This window comes from Mercenaria mercenaria, chromosome 4 (genome assembly GCF_021730395.1).
Source record: "Mercenaria mercenaria strain notata chromosome 4, MADL_Memer_1, whole genome shotgun sequence".
Lineage (NCBI taxonomy): Eukaryota > Metazoa > Mollusca > Bivalvia > Venerida > Veneridae > Mercenaria > Mercenaria mercenaria.
Window position 1 is genome coordinate 81907112 of NC_069364.1, and position 24350 is coordinate 81931461.

The 24350-nt window shown below is 35.2% G+C and overlaps 3 protein-coding genes across 7 annotated transcripts in view; 1 reads left to right on the forward strand and 2 right to left on the reverse strand.

Moving 5' to 3' along the window:
• On the reverse strand, positions 1-3366 carry LOC123552290 (para-nitrobenzyl esterase-like). Its single transcript, XM_045341833.2, has 4 exons — positions 2552-3366; positions 2034-2352; positions 997-1068; positions 1-651 (listed from the first exon to the last, which is right to left on the reverse strand). Exons 1-4 carry the CDS (start codon positions 3215-3217, stop codon positions 50-52), a joined length of 1659 nt encoding a protein of 552 aa, XP_045197768.2. The 5' UTR covers positions 3218-3366; the 3' UTR covers positions 1-49.
• Positions 3367-5438: 2072 nt separating this feature from the next.
• LOC123552292 (para-nitrobenzyl esterase-like) lies at positions 5439-12605 on the reverse strand. 2 transcript variants are annotated; one of them, XM_045341834.2, is made up of 4 exons: positions 11488-12580; positions 10815-11133; positions 9301-9372; positions 5439-9078 (listed from the first exon to the last, which is right to left on the reverse strand). In XM_045341834.2, the coding sequence occupies exons 1-4, from the start codon at positions 12136-12138 to the stop codon at positions 8477-8479; spliced, it is 1644 nt and encodes a 547-aa protein (XP_045197769.2). In that variant the 5' UTR covers positions 12139-12580; the 3' UTR covers positions 5439-8476. The 2 variants fall into 2 exon arrangements, with proteins under 2 accessions (XP_045197769.2, XP_045197770.2); XM_045341835.2 differs by lacking the exon at positions 9301-9372 and having other exon boundaries at positions 11488-12605.
• Positions 12606-15015: 2410 nt separating this feature from the next.
• LOC123552293 (popeye domain-containing protein 3-like) overlaps positions 15016-24350 on the forward strand; it is a 41455-nt gene continuing 32120 nt past the window's right edge. For 2 of the 4 annotated variants that reach the window (XM_045341836.2, XM_045341840.2), the window contains exons 1-2: positions 15016-15195; positions 19630-19778. The gene's annotated coding sequence lies outside the window, so the exon portion shown is untranslated. The remainder of the gene's footprint in view (positions 15196-19629; positions 19779-24350) is intronic. The other 2 variants (XM_045341837.2, XM_045341839.2) reach the window with 2 other exon arrangements.

Below are 24350 nucleotides of genomic sequence, written 5' to 3' on the forward strand. Positions count from 1 at the left end.
CCAATCATTATCATTTTAATTGATAGACTTTTATTTTCGTAACAAACCATCAGTTTATCCAAGAATAACTAAAGAAGCCATTCTGAAGCCAAAATTCACATTGCACAGGATTGTAAGCAGACATTGCTTCAGTCACAAAAGATAAATTAGCTGTCACTGCAGGGTATGGCTTCCAGGAGGACGTAAACGGTTTCCCTGTGCGCACAAATTCCAAAACCTCGTTTTGAACATTGCGTTGCCATTGGATATCACTGTCTGTAGGATGTTTTATATAATCGGGAATAAAACCGAAGAAAGCAAAAACATCCCACATGTGCATAGAGTACGATGCAGGGAACGGTATCCCAACAGCATGAATGGGTACTGAAGGTTTCGCTGTGACTACATAACGATATACTGGTGAGCTGAACGTAGCCGCTGCATACAAACTCATAACGTCATTCGGACAATTAGCTCGAATATCGCTCGCCATACTGGTCAGCTGGAATTCCGGTGTAATGTGGTGACTTGGGTACAATTTAAAAGCTGTTTCAAGTACAAGTCGACCAAATGTCCCAATTGTTTCATTAACGTGTTCTTCATAGTGTGTCCATGTCCAGTTGTTGATGGTCATGTCAAGCGGATTGTAGTCTATTTCATTTGCACATGACCCTAAAAGATAAAATAGATATGGGTAGATCAGAACAGAAAGCTCGGCACTTGATCTTGCTTGCATGGAACGAATTTGTTTCGGAAAATGTTAATGTTATATGCAAAATGTACATATTACCTTAAAAGCACGCCGCCGCGTAAAAATCAAACAAATAATTGTAAAATAAAACTTCCGCTAAAAACTACTCCTAAATTATTTCAAATATGATGTAATTACTCCTCCCGTCTAAAACACATTGATTTGTTCGTGAAACAAGACTGATATTCAGTTCTCTCAAAGTAGCAAACCACGTCATTTTATAAATATACGAATATTGAACATAAACTTGTAAATAAATCACAAACCAATAAGTAATGGAACATCCACCATGTTTCCGTTAGCCCAGGCATCAAATGGTGCTTCTGGAATCACCACACCTAGAAAATATATAGAGGATATTGTACGACCTTTCCCAACAGCTCCTTTTAGAAGGAAATATCCTATGCGATTTTCATTCCCATATATACCAGTATTTGAGTCAGCCCCAGCACTACAAACACTAATGGCATACGCCAAAACAAAATGAAATAAATATCTGTTTCATTGTTCCTGATTTTGATTTGCTCATTTTCCCATCCTATATTTTCACATGGTTAGCTTTTGAAAAAGCTAGTAGAGGCCCGTTTATTATGCAACTGATCAACAAAACTGAGAATGAAAGATATGCGAAGTATACGTATTGGTTTACCATGAATCGATTAAGCAAAAAAGGAGACAACTTAGTAAGAGTCTCGTCCGGTTTATAGATTGCAATAATTGGTTCTCAACATGACAGTGCATTTGCAATTGTTTGCACAGAAAGCAAGGTAAAAAACCTCCATAGGATCCGAAAGGCTTCGGTCTTTTTCGTTGTTTTTTTTTTAAACAAAAAAAACTATCGTAACACCGACCCGTGGAGACGTGCCGGAATAAGTCGGTTACAGTCTCAGAGAAATCTTCACAAGAATGGGAATACATTGAAAGTAACACGAAATTGGGAAGTCTGCCGAAAGCCTGTATTTGTTAACAAATGTGTGATGCAATTAATGTAATATTTGAAATATGAAGGGTAATATTTAAAATATGAAGGGATCCATCGACTGATACAGATTGGCTGGCAGCATTTTATGCAAGTATTAAGCAGCCTACCGTTTCCGAGATACTATCAACACAACCCTGTTTCAGGCCGGAAACTGTTTACTAACAGCTCTCTAACTGATATTTTCTTTGCATCACGTCACTTTGTAAGACTAGCAAACCAATCCATATAATTAAAATCAAAATTAATGAAACAACGAATTTTACATTACTTAAAAGTTAATGTTGTACAATTGCAGCAAATAAAAATAAAAATTATGTTTACCATCAACTACCGCAATAGCTCCGTCAAAATAATATTTGGTAGGTAAATCCCCTTGATCTAACATTGCCCAGTATGGATATTTCATCCACGGAACAGCAAAGGTCACTTCAGCAGATGTTAGGGAATATAGACAATCTATGTTGGAACAATTTGCATTTCTCAGGAAAGCTTCGTTATCGGTGTAGGCTTCTGAAGCTGTCTTGTTCAAGATGGGTGAAGCAGATAGGAGCCAGGCTTTATGGAACAGACCTTTGCAGAGTGGAGAAGCCAGTAAGGCAAATATCGCTGTTCCTCCTGAACTTTGCCCGAATACTGTAACCTGAAAATGTAATTGTTTAAGACCCTTAATTTTCAAATTATATAAGTGTAATTAAAGTTAAATTTTATTGTACGTGTCACTTTGAAAGTAAAATAAGAAAGGAATTTGTACCATAAAAATCAAGTTTATTATCTCGAGGCGAAATGGAAAGAAGAAGAAATATTTTAGATCAAATAAGACGGCAAGGATAAACCTATACCTGATTTGGATCGCCACCGAAATTTCTTATATTCAGGTGAACCCATTGCAGGACAGCTATCATGTCCATGAAGCCGTAGTTACCGGATGTTTTAGTCGTGGAATTGTCCGCCAACATTTGTAGAGACATGAAGCCGAATGCATGCAGACGATAATTAAATCCTACATATACGATATCAGTTTCCATGGCTAATTTTTCAGTTGGCATGTATAACGGCCAGTTTCCATTTGAAACTTGTAAACTTCCTCCATGAATCCACACCATAACTGGCTTAGGCATTTCTGGTTTCAAATCTGGACTTAGTACATTTAGGTACAAACAGTCTTCGCTACCGATTAAAGTTTTACGTTCAGGATCCTCCGGGCTTATTTGGAAGCACGTGTTCCCATATGTATTCGCAGTAAATGTTCCATTCCAACAATTTCCCGTCTTTGGACTGAGCGCTTCTGGTGGCTTCCATCTGAGGCGCCCAACAGGAGGCGAAGCATACGGAATCCCTCGAAAACTGAAAGCACCATCCTTTACAATGCCATTAACCAATCCACAGTTTGTCTGAACAGTAACATCACAAGTCAGGAATGGCAGAATACTACTAATAAGTAGCGATATTCCTTGAGCAGCGTTCATCATGATATACCGTAAATCCCGAAGTATTAAGCGAAACATTTTAGCGATTGTAGCCCGTTGCTTAAATAATACTTTAACAAAAAGTCACAAGTCTTAGTTTTAGAAATTATCTTTCTTGTTTAAACCTACTTTATTAACACTCATTTAAACAGAACATTGTGCGATTGATAACGTTGTTTAGCTTACATAACTACTTATGGTTCTTAAGAACTACTTCATTGAATAGCGTATAACATCTACTTACGTTCATTTCGTTTATGACTGCTTTAAAAATTTTACAAGGGAGAAAAAGTAAAAGTAGCAATATATCTTATGTAGATTTTCTGCAAATCCCCCGATACAATATAAGAATGTACAATTTACATTCAAATATCTATCTATTTACCTATCTGCCTTTACAAGATGATCCAATATGCCACTTGCGAAAAGGAGCTTAACCGTAAAAATAGAAATGGCAGAAAACGCGATATATTTTCTTATGAGTTGATGGAGGTCGATCGAATTTCCATGTGGCCAAGCGTCAAATGGTGCTTCAGTAAGCACAATACCTGCGTGAAAACAACACTTCCTGATTTACGGAAGACGTACTGCAGCCTACCTTGTTCTCTCCTCAGTAACGGAGACATGTAGAAATATTTAACGGTAACATAAGACCTTATTGCCAAACTGAGGAATCTGTGCCTTTTAAAAGATGATTACCTTTATAATGAGCCTGATAAAAAAAATGAGGAAGAAGCAGAACGTAAACATTTGTAAGTACTGTAGTAATGCATCGATATTGACGTTCTGTTGCGAAATATATCAACTGAGTTAGTAAAAAGGCGTGACATAAGCGACACACGAAACAAGAAACAGTGAACTGGTATCCACCACCGAATGGGATAAATGTTTTTCTCTTAAAAAAGCTGTCTGCCTAAAACAAAAACTTATATTTCCAAAAAGGATGTCAGTGTGGTCCCAATGCCCCATCCACTGTTCAACATTTTATTTCTTACAAAAGTTATAGATTAAAACACATTTTATTATTAAAGAACTGTACCTTGGTCTCTAAGCAAGATACGGAAGTACCAAAATAAGAGTAAAGTTTTATGTCTCTGGCATTTATTTCCAAAAGGTTATTTATGGTGTTGATAGGACTGTGTGGAATAAGTAATTGTGTAAAAAATGAATATATGAATGGATATTCCAAGCTACGTAGAGATGGTTAGGTCTACAATTGAAAGTCAGCCAAAACGGAAAAAAACGTTCATATGTCCATCTAGATACGGTGTCGTCCCGGATTGAAGTACTTTTGAATCGTTGTATCGTAGGAAGTAGTTCTCTGAAATTGTGAAGTCCCTAGTTTTAAGCCATTACATTTTAAGTGTATTTATTGACATTGTATACATTGCTTGCCATTTCTTATGTCTTTAACAGTTAGTTGTTTTGTCTGTTTTCTTCAGGTGGTTGAAAGATATCACTGTTTACTCTGTGTGATATTTCTGCGGATTGCTACAAAATAGGCAACATTTTTAAATGCCTGTAAATTATTAAAGCGGATACTTTTTACTATGTTTTATAAGATTTTTGAAATCTTATTTATTTTTTCTAGTAGAGGAAATTAGGCTTACAGACTCATTTTTGACCGAGGACCAGAGACAACGAAACGTGATCAGATAAGACGGCGAGAATAACTATATACCTGATTTGGATCGCAACCAAAAGTTCATATATTCAGCTGATTCCATTGCAGGACAATTATCGTGTTTACCGGATGTTTTAGTCGTGGAGTTGTCTGCCGAATTTATGCAGACGGTGATTAAATCCTACATAAACTAAATCAGTTTTCATGGCTAATATTTCAGTTAGCATGTTTGGCGCATATAACGGCAAGTTTCCATTTGACATTTGAAAGCCTCCGCAATGAATCCACATCATAACCGTTTAAGCTTTTCTGGTTTCAAATCTGGACTTAGTACATGTCGGTACAAATAGCTTTAGCTACCGATAAAAGCTTTACGTTTAGTGTACTGCGGGCTTATTTGGAAGTACGTGTTCCCTGTGCGTTCGCAGTATGTGTTCCATTCCGACAATTTTCCATCTTTGGATAAAGTATTTAAGGTGTCTTCCATCTGAAGCGCCCAACAGGAGACATAGCATACGGATCTCGCCCAAAAACTGAAATTGCCTTTATGATGTCAATAACCAATCCACAGTTTATCTCTAGAGTAACGTTGCAAGTCAAGAATGGCAAAATACTTAAAAAAGTAAGTACACAAACTACATGTACAGCACTAAATGTATTTATAATTTAACGTATATCCAAAGGTACCAAGACAAACTATGAAACAACTTGGTCTCGGTTGATTGAATAATTATTTTTAAAAGTCGGACCTTAGGTCAATTACTTTTTTATGTAATTAATTATATTACAATTACTTGACATTTAAATCAATTAAATTACAATTACAGTCGTTTTGGGAAACTAATTACACATGTTTTCATTGTCTAATGTAATTAATTACATTTCAATTACAAACAAAAAAGCTACATATACAACTTTTATAATTTCAAAAAATACATTATGCAAGTCAATTTACTCAGGTTATATTCAACAAGTAGTGTAAATGGTGTAAATGGTGAATCATCATGTTTTTTTTCCAGATTTTATGATACACACTGAAGTCTCACAAGTGGATGAAATGTTTTCTGATATACACAGGTTATGCATAATTGCTCTAAACTCTCTCTCTATGGAATTGTTGCACTTTAGAAACAACAGGGTTTCAAAGTTCTTGTCAGTTAGAAGCAACTCTCAGCTCGAAGTATTTTACCACCAATGGTGAAAAGCCTTTTCACAGGTTCTGAGGAAGATGGAATAGCTACGTAAGTCAGAGCCAGTTTGCTCAAAGCAGGGGATTTGTCAGAGTAAAGTTCCCAGTACTGAAGAGGGCTTCAGAAAATTCCATTGTATCATCAGCCAGATATATCAGTTTCATTACTAGTTCTAGGTATGGTGTCTTGGTTAAAAAACTAAAGATGTCAGTAGCAGGTCTTTGAAGCTTCTGTGGTGATGAGTCAGCTTCAGCGGACATATTAACTGTGCTGGATTTCATTTTCAGGGTGGTGATGTGCTGTTCTCTTTCACAATCAAATTTGCACCATGACAACTTAAATCGTGGATCCAAACTTGTGGCAAGAATATAATCTTCATTTTCCTCGTATTTTGAGTCCTTTTGAGTGATGCCCTCAGTGTTATGACCATTTTTGTGTTGTATGTGCTTGCCATAGTTTTAGTTGTGTTTATAGTGATACACACAAAGTTGCAGTCAAACTTGCACTAGGCTAACTGTCTTTTCTTTTTGAACCTCCAATGCTGCTTCTTCCAAGGACTTGAGGATTGCACATATTTTTTTCCATAATTTTTCGTTCATAATATATCAGCTTATGAGGATAATCCAGACTTCAGTTTTTCTTCAAACACTGTAAAACTGACTCCAGCATATAAATCTGAGAATTCAAACGTGTAGTATTAGTTGCGTGTAAACGTTTCTCTTCTGACTGAATTTCCGATGCAAGTGCAGATTTTCTAACAGAACTGAAAATACTGGAGACCTTTGAAATCAAGTTTTTAAATGATTTCCATATTCACACAGACCATCTTTAATAGCAAGCTGTAACAAAGGCGCATTAGCGCGTAGGCAAATGATCAAAAGTTTCAAAGTCTGGCACAGAAATGTTGAAAGCTTTGATCATGTTATCTGCATTGTCAGTGACAACATTTGAACTCTCACATCCGATTTTAAAGCAAGCAATGGTCTCCTTATATTCTTTTTTTCTGCAGTATGTCTGCCTTTTAACCTAGAGCAGGCTAACATAACAGATTTAACTGCCAGTCCTGAATGAAATGTCCAGTGACACCTAGGAAAGCTCTCATTTGCCGATAGATCTAGTGTTAAACACATACTCTATGCAGATTTAAGCTGTCTTTTGATCTGACCTTGAACATCTGTACATTTTTCTTGGATGAGTTTGATGTCAGATATTTTCGACTGGGCACCTGGCATTTCGTATTTGGCTTGTCCATTAGATTTTTGAAGTACTGACTTTCAACCACTGAAAGTGGAATAAGATCTCCAGCAATGGAAGACACCAGTGCATCTGCTATCATTGTTTGTCTTTGATCTAATGGAGAGTATTTGTTGATTCCTGCCAAACAATCAGTAACCTGTTTTTGGTCTGCAGCTGGTTTATCACACTTCTTTGATGTATCTACTAACAGATTACGGTGCTTTCTTTTAAAATATAAATACTTTTTAACAAGTCCAGTTTTATGATATGTCTTTTTCAAAATTTATGATATAATGTCTTCTAAATTTTAGAGTTAATATTGGAAAGGACTGAAATTTAGTACTCTCTTTTTACTGTAAAATAAATTCATTGAGGTGGAGTGAATACTGTTTTGGTATTAAGCAGGTATTATATAGGTATCATTGACAAAATTGTTTTCATTTCCAACTGGCACAAAATCAAATGAATTTGCACTAACCCGTATATGTTTCACAAAGTTACATTTATACTGTCACTTATTTCACTTAAGCAGTGCTTGCAGTTGGCTTAAAATTCCCAGATATCTGGTGGGGGGGGGGGGGGGGGGGGGGGGGGTTCGTCAGTAAAAAGTGAGAAAACAAATTTATAAGGACAAAAGGAGCCAGGTCATGGGGATTAAGGCTGCCCATAATAATTATTATATTTTGTTTTTTTCACTGCTATGAAATGGAACTTAGCATGTTTTTACAGTTGTCACTGGTATAATAAATTTCTATTATCTTAGTTGAGTTTACTGAATTAGTGTATTTAATTGTCAATTACATCCCAACATTGCATTGTAATTAATTAAACACAATTAAATGTAATTGTAAAAAAATCTTCATTTACAAATAACATTCAATTAATCTGGAAATATAATTAAATTACAATTAATTATAATTACATTTTCAATTACCACAGGTCTGCTCAAAATATTACGTTCTTTATTTATAAATACTGATGTAAACAGAATATTTAGTCACGAAGTAATCGGCTTAGGTAAAGACTTTTAGCAAGACAAGAAGAGGTGCTTAATGCTGCACTATATTCTATAAAGTTCTTAAGCAGTCTGATTAAAAACTTTATAGAATATAGTGCAGCACTGAACTGCGTAACATTTAAAAAAATCTTAAGAAAGAGTTTCCGTGAAGTAGCAAATGTATAAGTCATAAAATATTTCATGTATTTTTTCTTCAATAAATGTGTTTTCAAATTGGCAATAATTCCGAATTAATTTATCCACGCATAGTCAAAAAATCCATTTTTCAGCCAGAAGTCACACTGAACTGGATGATAGGCGGTTATTGCCTCTGTTGTATGCGACAAACTGGCTGTCACAAAAGGAAACGGTTTCCAAGAAAATGTTGATGGTTTCCCTGTTCTTACAAAGGTCATCACTTCTTGTTTAACATTACGTTGCCATTCTATATTAAAGTCTGTTGGGTGCTTTATGTAGTCTGGTATAAATCCAAAGAATGCAAACACATCCCAAAGGTGAAATGAATACGTCGCTGGAAAGGGAATTCCTACAGCAAAAACTGGGGACGACGGAGTTGATGTCACAACGTAACGATATACTGGCGACGTAAATGCGGAAGCCGCGTGCAGAGACAATACATCGGTTGGACAATTCATTCGTAAATCACTTGCCATACTTGTAAATTGGAATTCCGGTGAAATAAGGTTAGGTGGGTATAATTTAAGAGCTATGTTCGCGATATTACCACCAAATGTTCCTAGATACTGCTTCACGTGGTCTTCGTATTGTGTCCATGTCCAATTATTGATCGACTTGTCAGTGGGGTCACTGTCAATTTCGTTTGCGCAAGAACCTGTAAAATAAAGTGTACACAAACTGCGAAGAAAAATTGGAAACAGTGTTTTACTGTCTTATGTTTGAATTATGGTGTTTCAGATTTCAATGGAGAAAATCACATGGTATTAAATGTCTTCGCTTATTTACATATCTGCATTCACATGGTCATTTATTAATTAGACACTTTCTGGCGAATGCTAACTCATAAACTAAAATGGGTATAAAAAGAAATGTGTACCTATGAGTAGAGGAACGTCAACCATCTTTCCATGTGACCAAGCTTCAAACGGTGCCTCAGTAAGCACAACTCCTGTGTGAAAACAAAAATTATATATTGTACGACTTATGGAAGAAGTACTGCAATTTTAATTATTTGGTATGGTAAAGTGACCCTCAACCATGTAAAGAAATATATTGGGTCAATATGATAATTTGGCAGCGAGGTGTTAGCCTAGTCCCAAAATTTATATCCTAACGTTTAGCCCAGCCCGACAAGAAAATTTACTGACCCTCCAAAGAAATACAGGGGCCCACCATGTGATCACCTTTTAATGGTAACGCTAGAATCTTGTTGTGGAAGTTAAAACAATTTGTCTTGCGGACCTTCCTATGTTGAAAATAAATTGTTTCAGAACAGTGTATTATATAACATAAGAGATGTGAAATATCTAGTGTGATATTGTGATCTTTGCTTCATGCGAACGTTGTGCCATGTAAGCAAACTGTTTTGATGAATCAACAATTTTAAGTTTTCATGTATTTTTATGCCCCTTTTCGAAGAAGGGTGGGGTGGGGGTGTGTGTGGGGGGGGGGGGGGGGTATATTGTTTTGCAGATGTCGGTCGGTCGGTCAGTAAGTAGACCAGTCCGTTTCCGGATGATAACTCAAGAACGCCTGGGCTAAGGATCATGAAAATATATAGGATGGTTGGTCATAACCAGTAGATGACCCCTATTGATTTTGAAATCAGTAGGTCAAAGGTCAATGTCACAGTGACCCAGAGCAATTAAACAGGTTCCGGATGATAACTCGAGAACGCTTGGGCCTAGGATCATTAAAGGTGATAGGGTGGTTGGTCATGACCAGCAGATGATCTCTATTGATTTTGAGGTCAGCAGGTCAAAGGTCAAGGTAGCAGTGACCCAGAACAGTTTAACGGTTTCCGGATGATAACTCAATAAGGTTGGGCCTAGGATCATGCAAGTTGATAGAGAGGTTGTACATGACCAGCAGATGACCCCTATTGATTTTTAGGTCAGTAGGTCATAGGTCAAAGTCACAGTAACCAGGAATAGTTTAACAGTTTCCGGATGATAACTCAAGAAAGCTTTGGCCTAGGATCACGAAAGCTGATAGGGAGGTTGATCATGACCAGCAGATGACCCCTATTGATTTTTTGAGGTCAGTAGGGCAAAGGTCATGGTCACAGTGATCTAGAACAGTTAAAATGTGTCCGGACGACAACTTGAGAATGCTAGGGTCTAGGATCATGAAACTTAATATGGAGTTTTATCATGACCAGCAGATGACCCCTATTGATTTTTAGGTCAATAGATCAAATGTCAATGTCACTTTGACCAAGAACAGTAGAACTTTTGTGCACAATGACCATATAATTTCTGTTCCTTGTTCAATACTGAATGCATCAAGTGGTGGGGGGGGGGGGGGGGGGGGGGGGGGCATTTCGTGTTCTACGAGCTCTTGTTAAAAGTTATGTTGTCTAATAATTTATCGAGAATAAATTCGGATTACCATCAACAATTGCAAGCGCTCCATCAAAGTAGCCGTTCCGTGGTAAATCTCCTTGATCTGTCATTGCCCAGTATGGATAAGATGTCCAAGGGACTGCAAAGGTCACTTCAGTAGACGAAAGTGAATATAAACAGTTAATATCGGTACAATTGGTGTTTTTCAAGAATATTTCATTGTCTTTGAAAGCATCGTTGGCAGTCTTGTTCAATATGGGTGATCCCGATAACATCCATGCTCTTTGAAAGAGGCCCTTACAAAAAGGGGAAGATAACAAAGCAAATATTGAAGTTCCTCCAGAGCTCTGACCAAATACAGTCACCTGCAAATATCATGCAAAGAACACATTTACAAGTATCATATGTAAATGCAGAGTAAAAAGTTTGATAAAATACTGAGTTATTACATATCTGATACAATGTATGTTTTCACAAATCTATAAGATGTAAGAAAATGGACACGAATAAATACATGTAGTTTAGGAAAGTGTTGTCAAAAAAAAAACATGAAATAAATAAAAGAGTTTATAACAAGGTCAAACATGAATTATATACTGAAGTTTTGTAGCTCCAAGATTCTAGTAAGATTCAGTGAAAAATGAGAATGTTACAATAAAACATTTAAAAATAAGTTGAACATATAGTTACTCTGTTTCATTAATTTGAAAGACAGTTACCCGGTTCGGATCTCCACCAAAGTTTTTGATGTTAGACTGTACCCATTTCAAAACTGCAATCATATCCATGAATCCGTAATTTCCCGATGTATTCGTCGGCGACTGGTCAGCCAACACTTGAAGAGCCATGAAGCCGAATGCATGCAGTCGATAATTAAATCCTACAATTACGGTATCGGTTTCCTTCGCCAGCTTTTCTGTAGGCATATACAGCGGCCAGTTGCCATTTAAGCATTGCAAATATCCACCATGTATCCATACCATAACGGGTTTAAGGGCAGTCGGGTTCAGTGATGGTGATATAACATTTAGGTATAAACAATCCTCGCTTCCAAGCAACTGCTGCCGTTTTGGATCTGTAAAACTTATTTGAAAACACGTGTTTCCATATTTGTGCGCCAGTAGAGTTCCGTTCCAGCAGTTTCCCTTCTCTGGACTGAGTTCAACTGGCGGCTTCCATCTTAATCGTCCGACAGGCGGCAAAGCATACGGAATACCTCGGAAACTATTTACTCCATCAGTTTGAATTCCATCCACTGGTCCGCACTGCGTTTGTACCTTTACACTGTAGTATAAGGACGGCATAACACTAAGAACAGTACAAAGTAAAATTAACTCCGTCATGGTAAATTCACGCATGGATGTCTCCATAGTCAAGTACTTAATCAGCCATGTGCATTTTCTAGTTCATACACGGAAGTCGGTGTATTCATGTGATATTATATGATACTATAATGTTGCCGGGAGTTCATATAATATAGGTTATGTTTGTGGGATGCTCAAACAGTTGCGACCGCTCATAACTTTGGCCAATATCATATTGAATGTGTATTTAAATTGAATTTTACCTGCGTTTTAATTCATAGTCCCACTTTTGCGAGAATTTTATGTTTATACACATTTATCTTAATGGTCTTCGATCGCTTTTTCGCTTGAGATTCCCACCAATAATCACAGTATGTATTCCAAAAATAAATAGTGAAAAGAATTAATAATTGTACATTATTCAGGAATCAACTTTCAATTTGCTCAAATTCTATATCGCTGGAAAGATTGCTTTGTATTATGCGATTGATAAATTCGTAAAACTCCAGGGCTATTTTTGTCCATTTTTTTTTTTTTGATTGGCTATACTTCGTCCTACTATTGCTTTAAGAGGTTAGCTAAATCCTTGACTAAAACAAAATTAAAATTCATGACCAGCCCTCTAAAACATATAATAAAGGTAACATTTAACAGATATGTTTTATGTAACTTACAAACTGCATTATTTGCAGCATATTGAGGCTATAAATAAATATTTAGAGCAAGGTTGTCTCTCTAGAATTCTCTCCCTTGATTATCAATTCATCTGACTGGATTGCCTGTCTTACAATTGTTTTGGCCCTGATCGATAATTTCATCCGGGAAAAATCACTGACTTGATTAAATTTTGTCCAGTTATGATGATTATTATAAGTAGAGCCTTTTGAATGCTGTATATTAGGCCAAATAAATAAATGAATAAAATATCGGTTACTATGTCATAATTATGTTTACCTATTATGCTAACAGGTCTTGTAAATCACTTACAGACCGCTCTAGAGATCTGAAAAATATTAAAGACATGTCCTACTTCTATCGTTCAAATATGAAATGAAATTTTATTCCGTAAAGTAAAATGAAATATTTTATAGTCACTTTGTTCATATAATTTTACTCTCATAGAAAGTAGAAACCAGGATAAGAAAACTGAAATTATACAAATGTTTGTTTTGTTTTAGTTGGATATAGAGTCATACAGTCAAAATGGCGCAGTTTAGGACATATTGCGGTTTTATCCAGTTTTTGATGATGGGAAAAGACCCCAGACGACCTCCATGCATGACATCATGCAGGCATGCGCGGACACCTGAGAAGACCCACCGGCCTTCCGTAAGAAGTCTGGATGGCATCCTCACATGAAAGATTTTACATTCCAAGTGAGGTTTCGAACCCATATCATTGTGGAAAAGTGATAAGAAGTCAGCTGACTTAGGCACTCGGCCAAGGGAGGCTCCTGATACAAATGTAATTTGGCATGTGTATAATGAATTCTGGACATTTTTATTTATTTCCCAACAAAGCAAGCAAAACATTCATGGCAACAGCCACTGTATGTAGTACTTACTATACTTAATTAATATAAAATCTATATTTAGTTGTAAAACTATCTTCCCTTCATGTTCTGTGTAATCTTAAAATTCTCTTAAGAATGCATGGACAACCATAATGAATAGTTTCAATGATACATCTGTCAGGAACGTAGAAGCACCAAAGAAACTAAAAGCTGAGAGCTGACAGTACAATATGAACAGTTAGCTGATACAGAAATTCTTCGGATAGTTCGGTTGTTCCTGCGTGTTCTTTAAAAAGTTATCTATGAATGATTTTAGGGTCTCTTTGGATTCCGTTCATTCAAGAGAATACTTAGATCTATAGGGAACAATCGAATAAATTTCAAAACGCGCATTTAATAGTTTCATGAAAAAATTTAGAATTCGTCTATGTATGCATGTGTTATCATTTGATTTGAAAATCAGAACGACGACACGACACACGACAAAATGCTATTTGTTGTGTCCTCGTGCAGTCAGGTGGCGCCCAAAGTCGGCACGAAGACACGACAAAAATAGTCACTTAATAGTAGTGGGATGCGTTAACAGCATGTCTGAAATATTCAGGATCAGGCTGATGAACGATCAGGGGTGGCAGTTGATTCCATAGGGTAACGGTGTATGGAAAGAAAGAGAACTTAAAAACATTAATGTTTGTATGGATCTGCCTAAGGGAGTGGTCGTGCATATGACGTGTTCGTCTCAATGGCTGTACTAGATACGGAGGGACTGGAATAGCTACGTAACCATGAACGATTTTGTAAAACATGAAAAGTCTAGCAATTGTCCGTCTGTCCTCGAGTGTCTGCCAACTGAGATCATTTAACATGTTTGTTACACTATCATAATATGAATATTGACCCTTTACCCACCTGGCAGCTCTTCTTTGCACCATTTCTATTTTATATATGTTTCTTTGTGTGTGTGGTGACCATACCGTAGAGGCATACTCTAGTTGTGGCCTAACTGGAGTCTTGTAAAATTTAGTTATGTGTAAATTTCTTTCTGTTTTTTGTTATGTTCATGACCTGACATTTGCTGGGATTGAACTCCATCTCCCAGACATGCTCCCAAGTTTCTAGTTTCTGGAGATCCTGCTGTAGTGTGACGCAGTCTTGTTCTTTAGAGATTGTGAGGTAAACTGCGGTGTCATCTGCAAATAACCTGACTTGTGATTGTAAGGACTGAGGTAGATCATTTATGTATAACAGGATTAAGAGAGGGCCAAGGACTGAGCCTTGAGGGACACCTGATGTGACAGGTACTTCATTCCGTCCACGAGTACTGACTGCGTTCTGCCAATCAGGAAGGACCTTATCCATGTGATAACCTGTAGTTAGCAGTGCGTGAGGCCGGTGCTTAAAATTTCCATGACATTGTATTCTCATGACGCCGTATGAAAATTTGGGAACAGAAAAAAATGTAATAAAAAGCGGTCCATATCCATTTATATAGCTATTCTGTAGATGTTAAGAGTTGAGAGTTACTAATTATTTTGCAGCTACCTGACTGTCTTCTGCTACCAATTACTATCAATCTGTACCTGTTGTTTTCTCCAGAGATGTTAGTGTAGGTATGTTCGGATAAGCAGTGTGGGTAGTGTTAGTCCAACTAATTGTACTCGAGAGTTGAATATCGTTATATTTTTTTGACTTGTCGATATCTGCCTCTGAGCACAAATGAGGTGGGCAGGAATTGTGTTACAATAAAGCCATGGATCAAAAAAAGAAATACATACATAGAAAGCCTGTAATTTTCCCTTACCAATGATGTATATGTTGAGCGCAAATAACCAATCTGCGCTATTTACCAAACGCGCAGCGCATATAACAAATTTTTATACGTTGGTTATATGCGCAACGATTTACAAATCGTTTCGCAGGATAAATTTACCCTGCATGATTTACCAAATGCGCAGCGCAAATAATAAATGTAACTTTATATATCAGAAATTTGCATTTCGTGTTTGATAAATCATGCAGTTGGTCAATTTATTAATAAATATAGATGTCAAATGCTGAATACCTTGGTACTTAAATTATGTGTCATAAATTTGTTTCTACATCAGTAAATTCACGGCAGTCATTCACCAGGTTTCAATACCTCCGATCTGATAAAAGATGTAATAAAACCCAAACATGCGTGAAGGTGTGATTTCCTCCAGCTTGCACACGTCGTCCTCTGGTATGTTTTAGGCTATTTTTATAATTTTCTACTTCACCCGAGCACACACTTAGCAAAATATCGTTTTTATTATATTGAAATATCTTGAAATTTCACAATAATATTCTTTTTATCAACGGGAGCATATCTCTCAACATATCTAAGATAAAAGATGAAATAAAAAAGTCACAGAATTAAAAGAAAATTCTTACAGATCTTATCTATATTATTATTATTATTATTATTAGAAGTAGTAGTATTATTTTATAGTACAAAATCGATTGAATAAAGAGTAGGCCTAATTTTCATCAAAACATAAACGAAATTTTATATTTTGTAGCTGCACAAGATATGTGTTCGGTGCCCTGCGCTAAATGAAAATCTGGAAATTACTCTAATAACTTGAATATCTTTTATAAATCATATTAACTTTTACTTAGATTTACGATTACAGACTAAAACTATAATTTTTTATTAATCTAAATGGATCTATAATGTTGCACATGTAACTTGCGTGGGAGGTCGATCCTGCGCTAATAGCCAAGTTTGAAATTACACTGTATTTCAAACATATTTCATTCATAAAACATACTAGGGCTGTCATTGGTTGGGTCTTAGGCATATCGACAATACCGATATATCAGAAGACAAATATCGACGATACATCGATATACCGATTATTAAGTTAGATTAACAACCTTTTAGTTCATATGCATACTATATACCGTCCTGTAAATGCTATTTTTAGTTTTATTGCATACTTATCATATTACTGTTTGATTGTGTTGTATTTGTATTTATGAAATAAAAGAAATAAAAATTAATAAAATCTTTCATTTTTATTTTGCCTTCACTTCTCTTTTACATTTATCTAAATGTACAATTTTGTGAACTTAATTGTTTTTGAGGGTCTGGGTGTTTATCTGGATAGTTTTTTCTCTCTGTAAAATATCGATTTTTGAAAATGGGAATCGATAATCGATCGACAAAAATATATCGTTGATACATCGATATCGTTTCTATCGATGACAGCCGTAAAACATACTATTTATGTAACTTTCAAATGAATACTGTAAAAAAAATGAATATAAAAAGAGTGATTTCTGTCATAACGAGAACGAAATATTACATTTTTTATCTGCGCAAGATGTGTGTCTGCGCTAATAATAAATCTGGAAATTACTCTAATAACCTGAATATCTTTTATAAATCATATTAACTTTTACTTTAATTTACGATTACAAACTAAAACTATAATTTTTCTAAATGGATCTATAATGTTACATCTGTAACTTGCGTGGGAGGTCGGTCCTGCGCTAATAGCAAAGTTTGAAATCACACTGTATTTCAAATATATTTCATTCATAAAACATACTATTTATGTAACTTTCAAATGAATACTTTAAAAAATGAATATAAAAAGAGTGATTTCTGTCATAACGAGAACGAAATATTACATTTTTTATCTGCGCAAGATGTGTGTCTGCGCTAAATGAAAATCTGGAAATTACTCTGATAACTTGAATATCTTTTATAAATCATATTAACTTTTACTTTGATTTACGATTACAAACTAAAACTATAATTTTTCTAAATGGATCTATAATGTTACACCTGTAACTTGCGTGGGAGGTCGGCCCTGCGCTAATAGCAAAGTTTGAAATCACACTGTATTTCAAATATATTTCATTCATAAAACACACTATTTATGTAACTTTCAAATGAATACTTTAAAAAACGAATATAAAAAGAGTGATTTCTGTCATAACGAGAACGAAATATTACATTTTTTATCTGCGCAAGATGTGTGTCTGCGCTAATAATAAATCTGGAAATTACTCTAATAACTTGAATATCTTTTATAAATCATATTAACTTTTACTTTGATTTACGATTACAAACTAAAACTATAATTTTTCTAAATGGATCTATAATGTTACACCTGTAACTTGCGTGGGAGGTCGGTCCTGCGCTAATAGCAAAGTTTGAAATTACACTGTATTTCAAATATATTTCATTCATAAAACATACTATTTATGTAACTTTACAATGAATACTTTAAAAAACGAATATAAAAAGAGTGATTTCTGTCATAACGAGAACGAAATATTACATTTTTTATCTGCGCAAGATGTGTGTCTGCGATAATAATAAATCTGGAAATTACTCTAATAACCTGAATTTCTTTTATAAACCATATTAACTTTTACTTTGAGGCCATCCTTAAAAAATTGTTTGTTTGCAGTAACGCGACCGACTCACGAAAATCGCCGCGACTCAAACAGTTTTTTAACCCAAAACTCGGAATTTTTTTTTTATCGGTGCCATGTTTTTATTCTTTCCTGTTTCGTTATTTCTTTTGGGTAACTATTTGTATTTGTATACGTTTTCCTAGACAGTGTTCGTTGAGGTTCAACTACATGAATGATCGATATGACCGATAAGAAACAAAATATGTGAATGTTACGCTTTGGCCAGAGTTTTTTTATCTTTCGTTTTATGGGAGATTTTTGAAAAATGAGCAGGGGGAGGAGGGAATAAAAATAAAAATAAAAAGCTTGAAAGTCAGCATCTCGGAAAAAAATAAAAATAAAATAGAATTTTTTAAGATTTTTTTTATTTTGATGAACTTTCGTTTCAAGTTTTGTTTACTTGTGTTTGTGTCCAGTATTTAATATTGTGATGTATTGTTATGTTTTAAGACTATAAAAGCCATTTATACAGGATGAACATTGAATAAAAGTTTCATGCATACTTGTGAATAAACTGCTTCAGGCACTGTAACTCACACTGGCAAGTCTTTAAAATTCAGAAAGCTTGTTTTACTTAATTTAACACGGTGGGGAAACCACGTGACTAAATCGGATAACGTGCACGCAAAAGCGCTAAAAATAGGCCCGCTTCAGGTATGTTTTTTCACTATAACTTTTTTGATCCGCAATTGTTTTAAACGAGATAACGTGCATAAACCCCGCAATAAAAAGCTCTTTCAGCGGATATATGTAACTTGATGAAACCCCCTCCCGTTTTTACGTAATCCTTGCCCAACCGATTCGAAAGATGCAAAATATTTTGGTAACGAACACGTCTGTTCACAAGTTACGCATCTAGGACAGATTCTGCAGAGAATTTTCGCTGGAATGTAGGTTTAGAATAAAGCTTGTCATTGTCCAAAGTCCTGTACCAAATATTTAACATGACTATTCATGAATATTGAAGATATCGTAAGACAAAGGGTGCGGTAACGTACACGTTGCGGTTTTCAGGAGGTAACGTACACGTCATTTTCCCCAGAGGATAACGTACACGTCAAAGACTATTTATCATGCATGTAGAACATATTTGTCTTTAAATGATTGAACTGTAAACATTTTGATATTGTTAAAAAAAGATGCAGATGCTGGAAATAGGCTGTTTTTCTTTCGATAGGTTAGTATATACACAAAAATGCTACAGTGAAAATGATCAGCGTCATTCCTCACCCTAACTTGGAAATAATTATACGTTTACTGCTCTTTAAACGTTTCTTGTATATCTATACATAAAAAGGTAAAATGATAAAATTTTGAAATTATTTTGCTCTAAATATATCATATGCGCAACCGACCATGTATCTTTGAGTGAAAATGTTGACAGTTGTTTACGGGGGATGGAAGCCTAGTACTTGTTCTTTCCAGTAACGATGGTTAGTTTAGTTGTCCGCACCATATGATTATGACGTTTGAAAGAGGACGTAAATCAAAGACAAACAAAAATAGGTATTAACATTTAATACGCACATAGTTATCATTGTTGCACCGAGGATAACAGCATTAAAACTATCATAATTATTATCTATTTATAGCATGGAGAATGAATAAATGTGCCAGGAGTGCAGAAAGTCTTTTCGGAGAAAAAGTAATTTAAAGAGCACGAGAAGAGACACAGTGGAGCGTGTCCTTACCACTGTTGTGGGAAAAACTACTCTTCAAAAGCCCATCTAACCAGACATCGGTAAGTTCGGATATATTCAATTCATCAAAATCTGTTTTTAATTTATCAGTCTAAATCTAAGATCATAATGTATGGGTAGAGCGTTGGACTTGTAGCCCGGAGGCCGTGGGTTCGAATTACGTCCGCAGTATTTGACTGCTACCATCACAATGCATTCGTTCCTCGCGAGTACTGGCAGAACTCAAGGAAACAGTCATGGAGAGTGGACGATATAATGTGTATGAATTTTACTCTACAATCGATCTAAAATTATAAATTATTAAAGAAACCTATACACTTTAAGTTTTTTTTCTATCAAGAATCGACTAAAATGATGCCACAGCAAGTACTAGACTCCCATTCTCTATCAGCAACTGTCAACTTTCCCACATAACGTTTGAACGTGGCAACATTGTATGGAAAGTCTTACAGCGCTTGTAATGTTATGATTTATCCTTAGCGTTGGAGTCCTGAAATTATGGTTGCAGGGGTGTATGCGCTAGATCGAATCTAATTACCAATGTTGGGGACATGTGTAAGTGGCTCGTAAGCTCAGTCGGTAGAGCTTTTGCCTTATAAGCAAAAGGCCCCGGATTTGAGTCCCGGTCAGGCTGCATATCGTTAGCGAGGGGCTCGAATTCATGACCGTCTATCAGTAACAGGTTACAGCGACTTGAGATAAGCGACCTTAAGCACTTGACAACGGAGACTGATCATAAATGTATGTGGTAACATTGTTCAAGAGTAAAATAAAACGTGAAAAATAAAGGTTTCCTTTAAATCTAAATTTCAAAGGAATCTTTATTCGACGGCAGGCTTTCCAGTCCGTCATTATTTCACAACAACTTTGGCCAGGCTCCTAATATTAGGGTACGCCCATGTACTGTATTCCATAACATCAAACACTTTTAAAAAGTTCCAACATATCATCAAAGGCTTAAAGATACATGAATACTTATGCCAATGATGATATGGTACTATAATGTTAAAATACTGTACACATGCGTGGTTGATATGAGTGGCCTTGCGAAGAAGGTAACTTTGTGTTTCCTCGACAGGTCAAATTATCCATTTGATATTTATGAAATCAGTACTCAACTGTATTAAATTATTGTATGGATTTTTATAACTGAAAAATGGGACTACCTAGAGTTATGGTTCTTCGATACTGCACATCCTCCCATTGTGTTCTATCATTGTGTGAAGTAACAAATTGCACCATTAATACTTCTTGAGTTATGCTCCGGACAAGAAGCGTGACGGACGCCTATCAGTCGGCAGACGGACAGACAGATAGACGACGGAAAAGTGATACCTATATGTCGCAGCTACTTTGTAGCAGGCGACACAAAAACTGTCTAAGTTATCTGTACTTGTTTAAAAATACTCACATTTTTATAAAATCGCAATCCAATATAGCTTAGTTTAGTTTAATAGTTAATTATAATCTCTTTAATGTTTATACATGTACAATAAATTAGGAAAAAAAATGAAATCATTATCAAAACATATAAGATATTTGATTTTGTGACTTAACCGAGTCTGTTATTTTAAAGCTTTGAATGTAATTGACGCATTTATAGATCTATATTATCAGAATATGTCAGCATTTATAACTTAATCAATCATGGAATGGCTATAGTCTTTAGATATGCTAAATTTAGGTCAATACTGATATGTTGTTTCAGTAAGGAGGTCTAAATGAATATCTAGCTGACCAGCAAAATGATATGTCACTAACCTCCAGAAAGAATAACATATTACTCCCGCACGATAGTTTTAAACGACAACGTGTTTATATTATTGGTTGATTGTTATGGTCCCATGCATAACTGAACTGAAAAATGTTGTCAATGATACAAATAAAGTGCATGCTGTCATATTATACAAAAAGATTTTCTGTATTGAAATGTTTTAATGAAGAAAATCATGGTTATCAAACATGTTATTCGTTCGAGTTATCGGTCGGAATTTATACTAATTCCAGCATCTTTTAACAATACCAAAAAATGTTTACAGTTCAACGGGTCATCAAAAAGATTTGAACACATGGATTTGATTAAACACCGCTGACAGAAAAAACTATATGGTTTATTCCCAGAAACCTAATCGACTTTTGATATTTGGAAAGAAAACAAGTTGACATTTTAAATGGAAACTGCTAACAAAGTCTACTTGTCAAAATAACATACACGTTTAGACCATAAAATTCCAACTGCTGCTCATTTTCACTGTAGCATTTCTGTATATAATAGCCTATCGAAAGAAAAACATAAAATTCCAACTGCTGCTCATTTTCACTGTAGCATTTCTGTATATAATAGCCTATCGAAAGAAAAACAGCCTATTCCCAGCATCTGCATCTTTTTTAACAATATCAAAATGTTTACAATTCAGTCATTTAAAAACAAAGATGTTCTACATGCGTGATAAATAGTCTTTGACGTGTACGTTACCCTCTGGGGAAAAATAAGGTGTACGTTACCGCACCCTTTGTCTTACAATATCTTCAATATTCATGAATAGTCATGTTAAAAATTTGGTACAGGACTTTGGACAATGACAAGCTTTATTCTAAACCTACATTCCAGCGAAAATTCTCTGCAGAATATGTCCTAGATGCGTAACTTGTGAACAGACGTGTTCGTTACCAAAATATTTTGCATCTTTCGAATCGGTTGGGCAAGGATTACGTAAAAACGGGAGGGGGTTTCATCAAGTTACATATATCCGCTGAAAGAACTTTTTATTGCGGGGTTTATGCACGTTATCTCGTTTAAAACAATTCCGTATCAAAAAAGTTATAGTGAAAAAACATACCTGAAGCGGGCCTATTTTTAGCACTATTGCGTGCACGTTATCCGATTTAGTCACGTGGTTTCCCCACCGTGTTTAAGTGGAAGACAAAAATTATTTTATCTGTTACAACAGCCACAGTAAATTTCAGTGACAGCAAGTAGAGACTAAACACGTCTGGTATAAAGTGGCTTAGTAGTATAGTAGTTTTGGTGGTTTGGTTTGCTTGCATCTTCTGCTGTGTAACCTCTGCTTTTTATACATAATATTTACTTATTGTATCTTTCACCAATATCATCTTTAACGAGCTAACTTTACAGTTTATGCCAGCTCATAATATACTGGATTTTATCAGCAAAATAAAGTATTTAATAACTTTGAATAACAGTCACAGTGCAGAGGGCAAGATTTTTTTTCAGTGATGAAAAACGAAAGATAATCTAGCAAAAAGTAATCTGAAAATTTACCTCATTTAACTCATTTGCACCTTTTTATAATACACTTAGTTCAAGTACTGAAGTTGCTTCTGTAATTTGCACCTTTTTATACTACACTAAGTTCAAGTACTGAAGTTGCATCACTTTTTGTCAAAATATTGTCTCCAATAAAAAGTATTCTTTATTATTCTTTATACACTTATGAATTCTATTGAAGTTACAAAAGAAATGGACCATCTGTCTGAGATTTTGCCAACACTACCAGCTGCTTTATGCCAGACAGTCCCAAGCCTGTGTAAAGTGTGAGGGGTCACCATTGAAATAAAAATGTAAAAAAAATCTGCTGTTACAAAAATTTATTTGTTCTGCAAACAACTAATTAATGTTTTGAATAAAATTTAATGTCAAAGCACCTTTGATATTGTATTACCTTTCTATGGCAAACTTGTAAGTTGAATCTATTGAAAACAAAATGTGAGTAAGACAATCTTTAGACAATTTAATACTTTTAATATTGTCACTTTTATGAAATGAGTATTATGTACAATAGTATTATTTCCCGAAAAATATATATTTTGAAAAGTGTCTAAAAAATTTTGGACACAATCATCGTCCATCCACCCATGTAGAAAGAGAGAGAAAAAACGTTAAAGATTATCGGTAATTATTCAGTGATAAACTAAGTAATGTTGACCTTGTTTTCATGATCATTTTACACCCCCTGTAAGAGCTAAAAGAAGTGTGTCAGTATCTTGACATCTGAAGCGGAGATCAAAGCGGTATTTTTGCTCGAGATTGTCATGGCATTACGTCATGTTTTCGCGCCATGTGCATGTATCACTGTCTGATCGTACCACATCAGTTCTTAAAATTGCTGAGAAATAGAAATCAATAAAAAATTTCTTCTTTAATTTGTTATCAAAAGCGAATGTGCTATATCCCGTATAAAAGGTAAATGTCTCAAACGATAGTTACTATAGTGGATATCCTACCTCTGTGACCTATTTGCCCTCGAGGAATTTACATTATTGTTTGACAAGAAAAACTTTTAAATTGTTGGTCAAAAAATACATGTACAAAGATTCATTTAAAACTTATTAAAACCCGCAGTGACATCACATTGCTTTATTTTAAAATCGCATTTCTACTTACGTTCACGAGGTCACGTAACCTTTTCTGCCGCACTAACAGAAATCTGTTTGCCAAAAATCGTCTTACTCCATGTATTGTAATCGCAGCCGCTTTTTCATTATTTAAGATTTTTTTATTCTGTTTTTTGTACTTTCTGGTCAAAAGTCTGAATTTTAAGCCCATAGTATTCATCATTTATTTACTTTTAGAAAGAAATAAGTAAGTAAGA